At 39.5% G+C, this 17150-nt stretch overlaps 1 protein-coding gene across 3 annotated transcripts in view; it reads left to right on the top strand.

Annotated features, from left to right (window-relative positions):
• LOC105939709 (roundabout homolog 2) overlaps positions 1-17150 on the top strand; it is a 113251-nt gene that overhangs the window by 26378 nt on the left and 69723 nt on the right. For all 3 annotated transcript variants that reach the window (XM_036149570.1, XM_036149569.1, XM_036149571.1), the window contains 2 exons: positions 14635-14792; positions 16478-16598. In XM_036149570.1, the coding sequence (XP_036005463.1) occupies positions 14635-14792; positions 16478-16598 (279 nt within the window). The remainder of the gene's footprint in view (positions 1-14634; positions 14793-16477; positions 16599-17150) is intronic.

The following is a 17150-nucleotide window of genomic DNA, read 5'->3' as shown; positions in this document are numbered from 1 at the left end:
GATGGGAGACTTTGTTGACAACTATTTGTCATCACTCCATAAATCTGGTCTCTGTGGAATAGTGGCAACATCATTTAAATGCTGAAAGAAAGCCAAAATAATATCCTGCTGTGTTTACAGTTTTCCACAAGCCATGTCGGGGATGCGACGACAATGTGGAAAAAAAAGCTTTGGTCAGATGATAACTTTTTTTTTTTTTTTTTTTTTTTTTGCCTTACATGGAAGCTGTTTCTAGTGGGGGGAAAGCTGCCACCTTGATCACAATGTTTGTACTGTGAAAAATTGTTGTAGGAGCATCATGCTGTGAGGGTGCCTCAGCAGGGACAATGCATTCGGTCAGGGTTGATGGGAAGATCAATGTAGCTAAATACAGGGCAGTAAATATTTGTTAGAGGCTGCAAAAGACTGGAGGCAGGGGAGGAGGTTCACCCTCCACCAGGACAACTTCCCTAAACACGAGTTACAATGGTTTATTAGAATGGCCTAGTCAAAGACCAGACCTAAATTCAATTGAAAACTGTAGCCACACATGGTGTTCACAGAAAATCTTTGTCCAGTCTGACTAAATTTAACCTATTTTCTCAATGAAAATATCAATCCTTAGATGATGAGATGATAACAAGATGATAGGGCTTATTCTGTAGGGGTGAGTGTGGCCTCATCTTTACACCATGACTCCTCAGACTGCTGGCCCAAAGTGGTCTGCCATCAGATTCCAAAAACACAGAGAGAGACGATTTGATTTTTGAGACAGTGCAGCATTGCCAGTGACTTTCATGGGCACACATGGTAGTTACAGGTCAAGCGCCTCTAGTGGCTAAAAGTAAACAGTGTTCAGTATTATTGAGTTCAAATACATTTTATTGATATAGCGCCAATTCACAACACATGTCATCTCAAGGCACTTTACAAAGTCAAATTCAATCAAATCAGACAGATTGGTCAAAAGGTTTCCTGTCTAAGGAAACCCAGCAGATTGCATCGAGTCTTGACAAGCAGCAATCTCTCCTCCTGAAAGAGCATAGAGCCACAGTGGACAGTCTTCTGCATTGTCCATGGCTTTGCAGCAATCCCTCATTCTGAGCATGCATGAAGCGACAGTGGAGAGGAAAACTCCCCTTTAACAGGGAGGAAAACCTCCAGCAGAACCGGGCTCAGTGTGAACGGTCATCTACCTCGACAGACCGGGAGATTATTAGGGATAATGACACAAACACTGTCATTACCCGTCGATCGGATGCTGTGGGTGAGAGGAGTTTGGCCTGGCGCTCAGCACTGCATGAGGGATAAGAAGAGGAGGCAGAGGCGGGGGCTTGTGCTCACTGCAGATCAGGTCAGGGCAAAATTCTCACAAGAACCCAAATAATTTTAAACACTATTGAGGCGAACTGATGACACAGAAGGTCATTTTCATTTTCAGATATTGGTAAATGAAAACAAAAATTGTTTCAAACAGAAAGGCCCCTTTTCACGTTCATGCTCTTCCTTACACAACCGAGATTCAAATCCAGGTGCCCTGTATCAAATATGTGAACATATTCATCAGTAGAGAGGGACAAGCTAAATATAGTTTAACATATTGGAAATTACTAAACAACAGCTAATGTGGCATTTGTAGCAGCCTTCTTTATTTGTGGTAGGTGACTTCACAAAACTTTAGAAATTCTAAACAGTCACGTTGATTCTTTGAAATAACATATCGCAAAAGGAGGAATAGGATATTATCACCTCACTTCAAATGGCTGCTCTCCATGTAAAAAAAAAATCCCCTGCAGTGAGTTAGCTACTTTCCCCACCCAGCATCGTTTTAAGTGCCTGAAACTGAGGAAATGGCGGGTGTTTGCTCTTTGTGCATTAAATTTTTAAATTGCGGAGGTTTCATAAATTTAAAACAACCCCTAGAGTTTTCAAAAAGAGAGTTTCATTTTCATTACATCATCACAATGTAGAGTTTGCAGGATGAGGGGTAACTTGTGGGTGGTGACGGGAAGCACTTATGTGCTTTGGGCTTCACAGAAAACATTCAAATGGGAGAGCTTTGTGGTTCAAGTTGGAGAAAAACTCTGCTCCTCATTATTTTTTGGATATGTCACCCTCCTCACACATTGTATGGAGACATGACTTATTTTGTAGATTAACCTTACTTTATGGAATGTATGGCAGTTTCCCTCCTTTTTAAGTCAATTCTATTTTAACATCACTGTGTCATAAATATTTAAAATATGCATTTAAAAACAAGCCACATTTGGCAGTCTGAATGGCTATCGTTTCCCCCCGCGATGTGAAAATGGCCCAAATTGACGGATGAAGACATTTTTAACTACTTCGCTTTGTTACTCCCCAGGTTAGCCTAGTTTTTCATGAATGAAGTTACGTTTTTATAGGTCAGTTAGGATTATCTACATTATTTCTCTTTGCTAAATGCCGTTATAAGGAGAAAGTAACCCCATATTTCCTTTGTTTGTGGTAAATTTTAACTGTAAGACTTTAATCAAACGTTTTATACATCCTTCCACATGCGTCTGACAACAGTTTGCAGAAATTTTGGTTTGATGTGAGCTCAAACGTTTTTGCACCAAAACCCGTTAATCTCTGGGACACAGCACCCATATCTTTCTCGAACAGTCGGATGGTTGGGTTTTCCTGTGGCGTTTAGGCTTGCGTGCAATTATTTAAAAGATTCCCGTCACCTTCAGTCATCTGGAACTTCTATCCCACGATGAACCAGACTCGTGGAGGTCCACGATTTTCTTCCTTATATCTTTGCTGAATTATTTAACTTTTTGTCACAGAACGCAGCAGCATGTTTGACGTGTTGGCTAAAAATACATCCACAGGCGAGCCCCCCCATTTGTCCCAAATGCTGTGAATGAACCCAGTAAATGCTTTAAAGAGGCATAGGATTATTGTCTGGGCTTTTCTATATTTTGTAGGGCAAGGTGATCTTAGAATATATTAACTTCTGTCCTTGCAAAAAGAATATTAAGTATTAAAATGCTTAAGGCATGAAAAGTGGAGCAGAATCAAGATAAAATAGCATATCAGTGGCATTGTTCGCCATTAACAACAAAGCAGCATCTTCTGCTCATGTTTTATAAAAGTAAATACTACAGAAATATTTTTATTTTGTATGAATAACAATATTTAAGAATGCCCCAAAAAAAATTTTTTTTTTTTTTTTTTTTACACAAATCCACCAGCTGTCTGAAAGAAATAATCTCTGCTTTTCTCTGTCAATCCATCAGCTCGCCCTTGTTTGTCTGAATAAATTATCCCCAAAAGAAGCTTTCCAAAAGGTGAAGTAAAACATTTTTAATATGTCCGCGCTGATGTGAAAAGTCTAGGACGAACACGGTTTGCCTGAATGTTACATGTTATCTGTGAGTTTTTTTTTTTTTTCATGCGTTCCTTGGAAATGCAGTATTTCAGCCACCTGTAATCTTCTTTTCTGAAGGTTGTTCTGAGCTTCTGGGAAACAAATGATGTTTGAACACAAGCTTTTCATACCTTTATTGGATAAATCTTATCACAGAGATCACAATGATTTAATACTTTCAGATTAGAACGAACAATCTGGAAAGCTTACATGTCCATTGCTTAATTTGTTTCCTTTTATTCTCGGAGTTGGACATGAAGTGTATTTGAAAAGCCGATATACCGAGGACAGGTCTTTTAGCTCCCTGAAAGCACAGCTGGCGTGATTTTTATTTTCTATATTGTTTGTGTTGCAGTTTAGAATAGGGTAAAAATTGAGCTTGTTTTGACATTTTTCATTTGGGTGTCTGCTGTGTCTAGACTCTCCTTTAGGACTTGTTCTTATAAGAATGAAAAGAACAAAAGTAGACTATTTGCCAGTAATTTCAGCTATTGATATTGAAAGAATTTAGTTGGACACGTTTTTTTCCTTTACTTCAAGTACTTGTATAGACTTTTTTTGTTCAGTACAAATTTACATCAAACTTAAGTAATGCTAAGAATGCTTCAAGGCATTTTCCATACCCATAAGCTCTGCTTTTTGCTGCCTTTCTTTTTCCATAGCAGAGTCTATCCTCTAGTAAGGTGGTCTTCCATTGCCAGCAGCAGTCATTATTCTATCTGTTGTTTTTTTGTCCTTGCATTTCACTGGAAGCTGCCAGTCACCGGCTGAGTCGCCTGACTGTCGTGGAAGCAGAATAATGAGGCAGTGGGAGCGGACTAAAAATCCATTTCTATCGTTTTCCTGGGTTTCTCTGACTGGGAGGAGAGGGGTGGGGTGGGGGGGGGGAGAGGAAAACAGTAGTGGTGCCTGTTTCAGAATCAAGAATGTGAATATCCCCGTCCATGTCAGAAGGCAGACGGTCACATGGTGTGGAAGGATAAAAGTAAAGTAGGGCAAATGAAAAATAAAAGTTGCTTAAAAGGCTTTAGAGCCAGATGTTCCTCTTACTCCTGATGAGGGATTATGAAGGAGGCGAAGTTGTGTGTAGAGGATTTTCTGTCTTTTTCTGCTTTGTGTTTCTCCTCGCTGAGGAGGATCTGCAATTTCATATCCTCCTTGTTGGATGTGAGTCACCAGGTATAAAACTCAGGAAAAAAAAAAACAATACTCCTGTGGTTTATATGACACCAATCAATGTTTATCCTTACTGGACTGTTCTGTCGGTTTATAATGAAAACACGATCCCGGCTTTAAAACCGAGGTACTTTTGACAGGGACTGTCTCATGAAGGCTGCCTCTTCCCCCAGAGTGGTTTCACATTCCACCATCAGTGCAATCAGACAATGGGTGGATTAAAACAATCCCTGTCCTCTGCGGACAGCGCCTCCATTACCTATTACAGTGCAGCATCATAACAATGGGATTAGACCAACCTTCTAACTGGTTTACTCATAAAATAAAAAGAACAAGCGCAGCAAAACCGGCCGTGTCATTTTAGAATCAAAACGTGCCGTACTGCTGACGTTTCGTTCCTGCACCGGCCTCTTATGTTAACATGTATAAATTGTACACAACTAATTCAACAAAACTTAATTAATTCATGTCCCTATTTCGTAATCTAACTATTCTGAGCTAAATGCAGCTCTTTTGTTAAAGGTGGATAGTGCAAGTTTCAAAGCTAAATATTGTTTATTTTCTTTCCCATACATGCCCTTAAAATTGCCCAACGTGTAAATGTGTTATCCTCTATTGACCATGGTTGCCTCAACAGTGTCTACAGGCTCCATTTTTCACCTCACGACAGAGTGATACAGGCTGAATCCTCTGTGAGAGCTGCATGCTCTCGTTCACCTGGCTACTTTGTTGAGTCTAATCGATGCATTAGCGAGAGAAAACGGGCAGATTTCAGTGTTTTTAGCTTTTAAATAGAAATAAAAGACACAATTGACGTTTTGGTTTTTCCTCTTTTCCCATGCATGTGCACAACACTGGTGTCATTTCAACTTGTCGCCAGAGAGGGCAGACCGCTGCAAAAATCCCAGAATTTACGCTATACTCCTTTAACTGTTTCATGTTTTTTTTTTTCATTATCAGAGGTCAAGTCTTCTGCAAAAATATTTGTTCTTCAGGTGGCTTGGTTATCGCAACACCAAAGAGATTAACAAATAAATAAAATCCCAAGTGAATTACTTCCTGGACCTAAACAAACCCAACCCATCATCCACCTTGCTACATACTAGAATATGCTGTTTGTCTTCATATGTATTGATCTAATAATTATTATTTTTTTGGGGGGGGGGGTGGAAAGAAAGCTTACCCTATTTCAAATATAGTTTTTTCTTCAGGTCACTGAACAAAATTGTTTAATCATGTTCCAAAATTATTTAAGTGTGTTCTCAGTTAAAAAAAAAAAAAAAAGAATTCAAAGTGTCATTATTTGTTCAGAAAAAAGTAGCCAGACTAGAGAAATCCTGTGAAATACTAAGAATACCCTTAATGACCCAATAGCATATAGAACTACTTTTAGATAGATAGATAGATAGATAGATAGATAGATAGATAGATAGATAGATAGATAGATAGATAGATAGATAGATAGATAGATAGATAGATAGATAGATAGATAGATAGATAGATAGATAGATAGATAGATAGATAGATAGATAGATAGATAGATAGATAGATAGATAGATAGATTAACTTTATTGTCCCAAAGGAAATTTGATTTGGGTTACAGACTCTGGCTGCTACATAGTCCAAACTATGTGTCACACTGCATTCACACATAACACTACTATAAAAATTCCATTATAAGACAATAAATAGATACATAAAGGAGCATGTTACATTATATTCACAATAAAAATTTGAAAGAAGAGAAAAAAAAAATAATAATGATGATAATAAATAAGCATAACCCAGGAACCTGCAAGTATGACAGCGGCCACTACAGCTACTGGCTGGCTGCTCTGAACAAGATCAACATGTTTGTTCTTTAATAAATTAGCATCAATAACTCTAAGTTGTTATTTTTTATGACTTCTTATGTCTCTTGCAACAATATTGGGGATTCTTTAGGCTAACCCCTTGAAAAAAACAACAGCTTTTGTTCAATAAAGTTTGTGATAATTTAACTTAATCGGATGGACATCTGAGCTTTGACTATGCCATTGCAACACCTTGATTCTTTTCTTTTGAAGCCATTCTGCTGTGGAGTTGCTGCTGTGCTCATGTTTCATGTTCTATTGAGCATCCAGGTGGGACAGAACCCTTATGTTGAGGAATTCATGGTTTGTTTAATGGCTATAAGGTTCCCAGGTCCTGCAAAACACCTCCACCCTGTGCTTGACCACTGCTATTCACTATAAGTGCTTGAATGCCGCGTGTTGGTTTTACAACTTTGTGTTACGGCTGCACATTTCTTCTTTGGTATTATCTTTCCTGAAGACATTGTGCCAGCCTATTGGTTTATTCTGATGCAACATTGCAAGCCTATGTTGTGCTACCTTGTTCTTTTTAGATAGAAGCTGCTTTCCCCTGGCAATCCTCCCATGCTATTTTTCTAATTCTACAACGAAATGAACATTTAATATGCAAATAGAGGCTTGTAGAGTTTGAGTTTAAGCTTATGGGAATTTTACATGTTATCCATTGATTGTTTGACATCCACTTCTGGGAAGACTGCCAGAAGTTTATTTATTTTTTTACTTCAATCTTTCTCAATGTAGAATGATGGATTTCAAATAGTTTGGAAACACCATTTTTGCTATTCCCAGACTGAATAAAAGCCACAAAAGGTGATGTGTTTCCTTTTTGATAGTGTCAAACCTAAACCATTGCAGACCAACTGCAGTAGACAGTAGAATCTGTTGAGTTTTAGTCCACTGGAGATTCAAACCTAGCAAAGACCAGAATGCGTTTACCATGTCCTGACACGTAAAACCTTAGCATTTAAATGAAGAGAACGCCCATTTTACCTGCAGTCTATGTACAATGGATAATAAGAGGAAGAAGAGTGAGAATAGAGACTGAGGTACACAGGTGTTGGTGGGTAACAACGTGGCTTGCTTGCAGCATACGCAGTGGACAACCAGATCCTGTCCACAGCAGATTCATTCCTGACTTGGTTTAAATTCCTGACAGGAAGCCTCAGTTGGTGAAACAGATTTATGGTAGGTCATAAAGAGCCTTGTTGGGTTGTTGGTTCTCAAAAAACATGTTTAAATGTGCACAAAATCAGAGTTTATTTTTCATTCACCCAAAACGTTTGCATTGCACACTCGCTATCAAACTGTGCATTGCATTAAAGGTCTTTGATTTTCTTCACCTTGCTAACTGCTTTAATCACCTCTTACGAAACTAAAAGCAAAAACTCATGCGCTTGTTCTGAGAGCTGATAATTTGTTATAAATCAGGCAAACTAATGTGCGCTGACATTACCTTAATCGCTAATCAGCTTTGCTCTGTATCGTTCATTGTTTTGAAACGCCAGCAGACGGCCTTTCTGCTGTGCTAAACGAAATACAGCGGCAGTGGATATCACTTAGAAATGCGCCGATGAATGTTCTGAGGGAGATTAAATCTTCTAATCTGTATATCCCTGAAATATTAAAGTCATGACAATGAATGGGGGCTCCCAGAATAGCACCCACAGAAATAAGGACGAAAGTCATTTAGATCTGCTTTGCCATTGTTTAAGCTCACAGGAAGTGCCTTTGGGGAGTGCGAGGATTTGTCTGCACAGAGCCGGGGTTAAACCTCAGTTGCCCTGAGGTAACTGTGCTGTGTGTCTGAGCCCAGCGTAAATGGAGAGGAGCAAGAGGAGATTACTCCGCAAACCCAGTCGCATTATGTCTGTGAAGATACTGCGGACAGTAGCCCCCCGGGATGGGGGGGGGGGGGCTTATTTTCTCTCTGTTTCTGCGGAGAAGGATCGATTCGGTGGTGGAGTCCTGATCACACACAAACACGCCAGAGAAGCTCTGTTTCGGGGTGGCAGGGTTTAAAGCAGCAGCAGCAGGAGAGGATCACATTAACTTCAATGTGGCTTCAAAGATATTTTAAGGCACATTTTGTCAGAAATAAACTCTGTTGCCTGGCATGTGTTTCACAACTCCCATGTCCCAGTTTCAGAGGGCTAGAGCCCAGAGACTTGGGAATCAAATGCTGAGGGGGTGTGAGTGCTGCATATGGGAATGCATCGTTACTTCACCTGGTTTTTATGGGTTCACTGCCTTCGAAAAGTATTTATTACCTTAGAGGTTTTCCAGATTTTGTCATGTTACGTCTACAAACATCATTGTGGGTCATTATGGTTTAATTTTGTATATGAACACCAAGAACTGCATAAATGTAACGCGGAAAGGGAAATCAGACATGGTTTTTAACAACTTCTACACATGCGCTCCGCTTTGCTCCTATTAAAGGAGCTCAGTTCACCAATCCCAATTTACAAAGCAGACGTGTCAGGGAGAAAAACCCTTATGGTAACTCTGGAGGAGCTGCAGAGATTAACGGCTCAGGTAGGAGAGTCTATCAACAATTCTGACCTCTCTGTGAAAGAGTGGCAAAATGAAGGTTATTGCTGAAAAAAGCCATGCAAGAAACATTAGAAGTCCTGCTTGCAGTTTACCATGAGCCATGTTAGGGACACAGCAAACTTTATGGCCTGAACACGGAATTATATTTGTGGTGAAAAACTAACACAGTCCATCCCATTTAAAAACACCATCCTCACTGTGAAACATAGTGCTGGCAGCATCACGCCGTAGAGATGATTTTCTGCTGCAGGGTCAGGGAAGCTGGTCAGAGTTAGTGATACCGATGGAGCTAAGAGAGGGCACCCCTGGAGGAAAGCCTGTTACCGGTGCAAAGATTTGTCTTCCAGCAAGCCGACTACTAACCATTCAGCCAGATTTAAAATTGGATGGTTTAGTTCTAAATAAATGTATTTGTTAGAATGGCCCAGTCAAAGTAGAAACCTCAGTCTCGAGAAATGCAAAGCTGGCAAAATGTGTTTCTGCAAAGCACCGAATAAGGGGGTGAATGTCACATTTTCAGATTATTTTTATGTAATATTTAAAAAAATATGCATTCTTTACCTTCCTCTGCATATTATAAAGTAATTTGTATTAGCCTGCCATATAAAATCCCACTTAAATATGTAGAGGTTTGTAGTTGTAACAGGATGAAATGTGCAGGATACAAATTGATGTCTAGAAATAACTTTCTAAGTTAAAATTAGCCTCTTTGCTCTGCCGAACATTTGTAACGGGGGTGACATAGAAATTGTGCCTTCACTAGTTAAATATATTCAGTCCTGTGAGGTGAGGATCAGTTTTGGGTCTACTTCTCTGTGGCAGATGTTTTTACATGACAACCCCTCAAATTGAACCACGGGCACATAATCACCTGCCCTTAGACATGTCATTAGACTATGAGCGTTCAGTTAACATCACTGTAGGTTAATGAGAAACTTAATCATGTCAGACAGGTTACAAATTCATTTCATTTTGTTGAGAGATTTCAGTTTTGTTTATCAAATGCCACAGCTTTTAAAATAAAAAGGCGGGAGGAATCTAGTTTTCCGTCTGAATAAAGAAGCTAGACTTCTGTTGCTTTCAGTAAAGTTCAGTTAAATTATGGTGTGGCAGAAAGAGGCGAGAAGGTGAGGTAAATACATTAACTGATCGTCATTTTAGAACCCTCTAAAAACTGCTGCGTTACCCGGTTTTGGAATATTTATTGCCGATTACCGAAAACATCCTCAGAGGCTGACCCTTTCTGACTGTGTGCAAAAAAAACTGCAGCTCCTTTCCAGTTATGGAGGGATGTTGTAATGTCCAGATACATTTCTTTACTGATGTTAATATAATTTAACATTTAAACTAAAACCAATGATTAGAATAAAACTCTAATCCCAGATACAGTATTTAAGAACAGTTTTACAGTTGAGTTTATTTAATCAGAGAATGTGACATTGACAATTTTGTCAAATTTTATTTTAGTCAGCTTTTTTTTTGTCTTAAAATATTGCCTTTTGCAGAATGTTTTGGCTATCAATGTGTTTCAGGATCAAACCTTATGAAATAAAAACCTCTTTTTAAATATTTTTTTAAATATTTTACATTACAAAACATTGTCTTTGGGTATGTGACTCTGTGAATGTTTTTTGAAAATACACCTTGCAGCCACAGGCTTTATTCTAATATTTAGATTTTTCCCATTTCTACCCTCTTTCCCAGATAAAAAAAGACATTATGATGCAACCTTACAGGTCCCTTCACTCCGTAATATGAGGTGACTATAGATGGAGTTAAGATTCATGTGTTTATATTGCATATAGTGGATTTTTTTTACCCTAAGTTTTCTGTTTTTTTTTACAAAACCAACGTTAACAGCGACAGAACACAGTAACTACAATAATTATTTGTGTACATATTTGCTACAAGGTCAAAATCAATAAGCAGAGTCCATGAGATATTCAAATAAATTCAAACGTTACTTTGGATACACAAGCTTATAAGTATGTCGATGTTAGAAGTCTTTTATTTATGATAATAAACTCACAAACTTTTTTCTGTAGCCTGGTAGCCTAAATATTACACCCAAAACAAAACAAACCACCAAAAAAAAAAAAAAAAAAAAAATTGAAAAACGCAACTTGCCACAATATTAGTTCTCACATTAGGAACTGAAAATTAGAATTAGAGTCATTTTATCTGCAAATGGAAATTAACATTCACACATCATAGAGATGAATAAAGACACGTTTGATGAGTTTCTCTGGCTGAGATAAGAGAATAAATAATGAATTTTCTCGAAACCACAGAGAGTGTCACAGACTTTTTTTTGCCAGCAACAGACTTTTGGCATCATATTGTCTGGATAATGGACTTTTGTCCTTTATTGTTGCAGTTCATTTAAATAGGTTGGTAAGAACAGGTTTGCTCTCAGGTAATGGATTCCACCCTGGTACAGAATCAGAATCAGGGTCACCTTCATTCTGCCACCATTGCGCACAATTAAGGAATTTGACTTTGGTTACAGCTCTTAAAGGGAAACTGTTCATGCTGCACAGTGAGTGTGAAGTATTCCTCAATCAGCTTTTGGTCGTATCACAACAAAATGAAGTGAGTCATTCACAAAGCGGTAGGCTCAGTAAAATCCCAGAGTACTGTCAGGGTACATTGGGCCATGAAGTTTGCAGTGTTTGCCGACTTTCTGCAGTCAATAGCTGCAGAGCTTCAAACTTCATTTGGCCTTCAGATTAGCTGAAGAACAGTTTGTAGAAAGCTTAATGGGATAGGTCTCCGTGGCCAAGGAGCTACATCCAAGTTCAATTTCCTCCAGTGCAATGCACAGCCCCGGATGCAGTGGTGTAAAGCATGCTGCTGTTGGATTCCAGAGCAGTGTCGACTTGTTCTCCAGTGTGAATAGCTATGCATCTCTGTCTCGCAGTCCAGTTGATGAGTTTGCAATTACCAAGAGAGCTGCACTTGCCTTTCTGCATTTTTTTGTTTTTTTTTTTGCTTCAATGTACAGCTTGGTGCAGAGAGGAATATTGTGTTGCTTTGTTTTTCACGAGTTCCTTCAGTTCCAGAGGAAAAGAGCTCTGCTGCAGAATAAAAACATCTCGGACAATTTCCTACCCCTGTTTATGTGGGAACAGTGTAAGGATGGCCGCTTCCTGTTCCAACATCACTGCACACCAGTGCACAACCCAGACATGGATGAGTAAGTTTGCCGTGGAGGAGCTTGACTGGTCTGCGCGCAGTTCTGACCTCAAGTCCATAAAAGACCTTTGGGATGACTGTGATTTCGACAACATCATTCATCCTCAAAAAATGCTGTCGTAAAAGAATGGTAAAATATTCCCATGGCCCCCATCTGAAGCCCTCTGGACAGCCTTTTCAGAAGAGTTGAAGCTGCAGCAGCAGCAGCAGAAGCACAGTGTGTTGCAGCTCCATATTAAAGCCTGGCTATTGAGCAGTTGTTTGAGTCAAAGTAAGCATTGCAATGCTAATGTTGAAAAGATGGACTTTTTAAGGTTAAATGGAATAAAATTATACCCATATCTCAGACTCATTGTGAAGTTAAAATGAAGCTAAAACAAAGAGCTCATGTGTTTAGGTATCACTTTCATTTCTAAAGTTGGAAAATTAAATGAACTAGAGATGTGCAAAGCTGTGGTAAAATAACAACCCAAAAAAATCCATCCTCCCTGCAATAATTAATGTTGAAAAGATGAAAGGGCAAGTTTTCTTTGCCAATGTCACATTAGAGGGTTGGGGAGCAATGTTATCATTTTATTCATTCATTAATTTTCCGTACCCATTCATGTGTCACTGGGTTTTACAGAAAGCAAAATTAAAGAGTTTGCTTAAAAAGGCACGGAATAATTTGCATATGACAGGATATCAAATGGAGTCTTTTCTTTCCAAAGGTTAAAGCTTAGAGCTCATTGCCTCATTTGAGCAGGAGCTAAATAGCAGGAAGTTACCTTTTTTAACTTGAATGTGTTTCCACCTGTGGTGTAAAAAAAAATCTATTTTACAAACACTTAACGTCTGCCATCCAGAACCAGTTGGGAGGACTGTTTTAGAGTTGAATAATTGGGAAGTCTGACTCTGCACAAGGCAGGTTTGGAGCTGCTGGGGATCCAGACTGATGCATCAAATACTTTGATCAACTGATGGAAAGGGCTGGAAAGGGATCAGCTTTTAGTGTTTTGACACAGATTACACACTGGTTGAAAAGCAGCAGCTCTTTTATCTTTGTATCAGTGCAAGATTGCTAAATTATTAATGAATGTGTAAAAGGAAACGGCATTGATTGATTTAGCCTGAAATAATACACTTTGTTTGAAAAAAAAAGGAAAAAAAGAACCCCGCTGTGGTCCACCAGAACGGCCCGACCCACTGTCTGCGACTGTGTCTGTGTTTGAAAATGTACGCCTGTCAGCGACTAAAGCGCGAGTTTCCATTTGCATCCGAGGTCTCTCGAGAAGGCTCGGTTCACAGTTCACGCGGAGGCTTTCATCTGTCAGTCACAGGAAAAGATTAGAGGATATCAGGGGTCGCCGTGTCAAACCTCTCATCCTGTCCTCATCCACAGGGTGGTTCAAACTTCAGGAAGATCGGTTTTCTCGTTCACTGCTGACTCGAGCCGGAGCTGCTCTGCAGATTTATAGGAGAGCAGCTAAAATCAGACTCAATCCTTCCTCTGGTGCAGGGCCAATCTCTGCTCCCTCACACATCAGCAAAGTTATAAATGCTCTATTACTACTTCATGTTGAATTGAGGAATGTGTGTGTGTGTGTTGGGGGGGGGGGTGCTTGGTTGTTAGCTAAGAAGCTATTTGTTGCTGGGCCGCTTATCATAATTTTCCTCTTTTTCTTCTTCGTTTGGCTTTTCCCCTTCAGGGATTGCCACAGCGAGTCATCTTTATTTGTCACTGCAGCTTTTGTATGTTCCTATGAAATTCGTCCTCTGTATATTCAACCCATCGCTTATAGATATATATATCTAACACTAGCCCACATATTCTACAGGCCCCGGTCCACACTGCTGTAAGCCTCTTCCGTGCACTTATGCAACTTCCTCACATGTGCAGTGATCAGTCCGCTGTTGCATGTGCGAAAGATCTTAGTCCGCACCCAAGTCCTCGCCAAAACCGATGTATGAAGTGACAGTTTTAGCCAGCTCATTCAGGTCGGGGGCTGAATATCTAAAAAACGCTCCAATTACTAACAGTCCAAATCAAAGACTGAGCAATCTTTAATTCTTGTTTATAGGTTGGAATGAGATGAAAGAGACAGTGATCTGAAAGTCCCAAAGTGGACTTGGTGACAGCGCGATATGCATCATCTCAAGCGGTGTAACAATAGTCCAGGGCGTTTTTTTTTTTTTATCCCTGGTGGAAGACTTAACGACGGCATGGCATTAAGAAAGCATGCATGTTGAAGGGGATTTGAGCAGTCATGCACGTACAATAATTAATTTTCTCAGTCCTAAATTAGACTATTGATCAACGCTGAAAAAGAAAAACAAAACAAAAGGTAACTACTTCCAGGAGAAACACAGCCGTGATTCAATGAAGCCGGTCATGTGTTAGCGCTGGTGGTCGCCAGGCAGGTTCCCAGTCTGGGGTTTTAAATGCATCAGGCGCACAGAGCCATTCAAGCTAATGAAGTTTTTGTGTTGTTGTCGTTTCAGTCCTGAGGGATGATTTCCGGCAGGCCCCTAGTGACGTGGTGGTGGCTGCTGGAGAGCCCGCGGTGTTGGAGTGCGTGCCTCCACGGGGTCATCCCGAGCCCTCCGTCTTCTGGAAACGCAACAACGTCCGGGTCAGCACCAAAGATGACCGCATTTCAGTGAGTATACCTGCATAAATACTCTCTTCCATTAATAATATGGCCATTCACGTGTTTTTTATGTTAAAAAGAATCAATGCCACTTGCGTATGCTTTAAGCTGTTTCGGGTGATGATTCTGCTATAAAGTGCACACAAAAAATATGCTTAGTTTTCAAAAAATTTAAAATTCATCTAAAGGACAGCTAAAGCAAATATTGTTCCTGTAATCTTTAGAATAAAGACCTTTAGAATAGTGAATACACTGTTCTAATATTTTAACTACCAAGTCAGGCTGTTTTGAATGGATGGATGGATATTTGCCAGCATCAATTGACGTAGTGCCTTGCAAACGATTATACACCCATTGAACTCCCGCACATTTTATCACATTACATTTACAGCTGCGCTCTGAAAGTCTTAAAGGGTTGTTGCAGCACTTAGTGAGCAAACTGAATCATGAAGGCAAAGAAGTAAACCTAGGAGAGCGTTAGATGGAGAAGCTGCCAAGTGGCCCGTGGCAGCTGTGAATGAGCTGCAGGGCTCCACGGCTCAAAGCGAACACAAACCACACTTTTCGCAATTTTATTCATAAAGCATTTTGAACGCCACGTCTTCTTTTCCCTTGACTTAACAGTTATGCACTACCTTGATGATGTGTCAAATAAAATTTCCTTTGAAATACATTTAATTTAGTTGTTTTAACGTAGATACATGTAGAAAAGTTCAAGGGATATGGAAATTTTTGTAAGGCACTTACATAATTATTAACAAATAAAAAGCAGTAATGGGCACAGCCAGGAGCTTTTTTTTTTTTTTGCTAAGTTTTCTATTTCTCTTATTCATAATTAGAATGTTTCATTGCAAATGTTGATTTGATATTTACATTTAGACAAGCTTGGTGTTGGATTTGCACTAATTGCAGTGGTGATGCATGAAAAAAAGCAGTGAACTAGACCTATGACCCTTGCATCTTTGGCTTTTGCATGCAACTGCATGACTAATGATTAAAAATGTTTTAATCAGTGACGGTGTCTGATTTCAACTGCGTTTGCTCCAACAGAACAGAAAGGAGACATTTTTAATACTCTTGAGTCCTCCGCCCAAAAAGCAGCTGAACTCACTTCAAACCAAAACAACTGCCGTTTACAATGAAAGCCCTTTGTATTATTTCTCTTCCTTTGAGACTCGTATATGCTCTGACATTCAAAGTCAAGGAGGAATGTGTTATACAAGAGGGAGAGACACTCATTTAGACTGACAATACTTTCAAAAGACTATAATTCAGAGCAGACATGTTGGATGCTCTGGACTGGAAAATGTCTGGATCCTCGGTGTCCCTGTCGTCCTGTCTCTTCATGTGTGAAACCGGGAGATGGGTGCAAGATTGTTGAAAGTCGACTTTAGAAATATAGGTGATGGCTGTCTTGGACTGGAGAAACTGTTTACTTCAAAACAATCCCATTTGTACCCTAAATCTGCTTTAAAATTAGCTATACATAAAAGTATCATAACATACACAGAGTTTGCTGCATCGCTTACAATATCAGTGCAAGGATTCGTGTTTTGCTTTAATATAAAATATTCATAATTTATTCCCGGAAGCCTATCCTATGCCATCAAAGGTCGGAATGATATGTCAGTGATATGTGAAATGTCAGGGGACGCTGAAGTGAGCTACTGTTCCTTGCTGCTGTTTTCCTTTAGATGCGAGGGGGCAAGCTGATGATCTCCCCCACCAGGAAGAGTGATGCTGGCATGTACGTCTGTGTGGGGACCAACATGGTCGGAGAGAGGGACAGCGATCCTGCCGAGCTGGTCGTTTACGGTAAAGCTCAACACGCTCACGGAGGCTGGGGAAAAAAAAAAAAATTCCTCCCTTATAGGCTTCGTCTGTGTTTTTGACACGCATAAACGTTTCAGGTCATCAAACAAATTTCAATATTGGACAAATCTAACCAGAACAAATATATAATGATTTAATTTCTACGGGGAAATCAGCTTTTCAAAGCTCTCTATCGCCTGTGTGAAAAGTAAATTCCCTCTAAAACTAAACAACTGTTTACTGGCAACAGCTATCAAGGGTTGTCAGTAATTCCCAATGTTTCTTTTAGGTTTATTATGGAGCAAATTTGACCTACTGTTCTTTGCTGAGTTGTTTTTAATTGAGCCTGCTTGAAAACGTTTTTGATTGTGAACCATCTGTCTATGGTCACACCAGAGCATTTAATTTAAAAGTCCAGGTCTTGACTAGGCAACGCCGAAATCTTGTAATATTTTAACCGTGTGGAGTATGGTTTGGATTACTGACCCGGTGCATAACCCAAGTACACTAAAGTTTAAAACTCCTAGCAGACTACTGTCATGAATTACCCTTAAA

Source organism: Fundulus heteroclitus, chromosome 18 (genome assembly GCF_011125445.2).
Source record: "Fundulus heteroclitus isolate FHET01 chromosome 18, MU-UCD_Fhet_4.1, whole genome shotgun sequence".
Lineage (NCBI taxonomy): Eukaryota > Metazoa > Chordata > Actinopteri > Cyprinodontiformes > Fundulidae > Fundulus > Fundulus heteroclitus.
The sequence above is the reverse complement of the archived record's forward strand: the minus strand, read 5'-3'. Positions and strand labels throughout refer to the sequence as shown.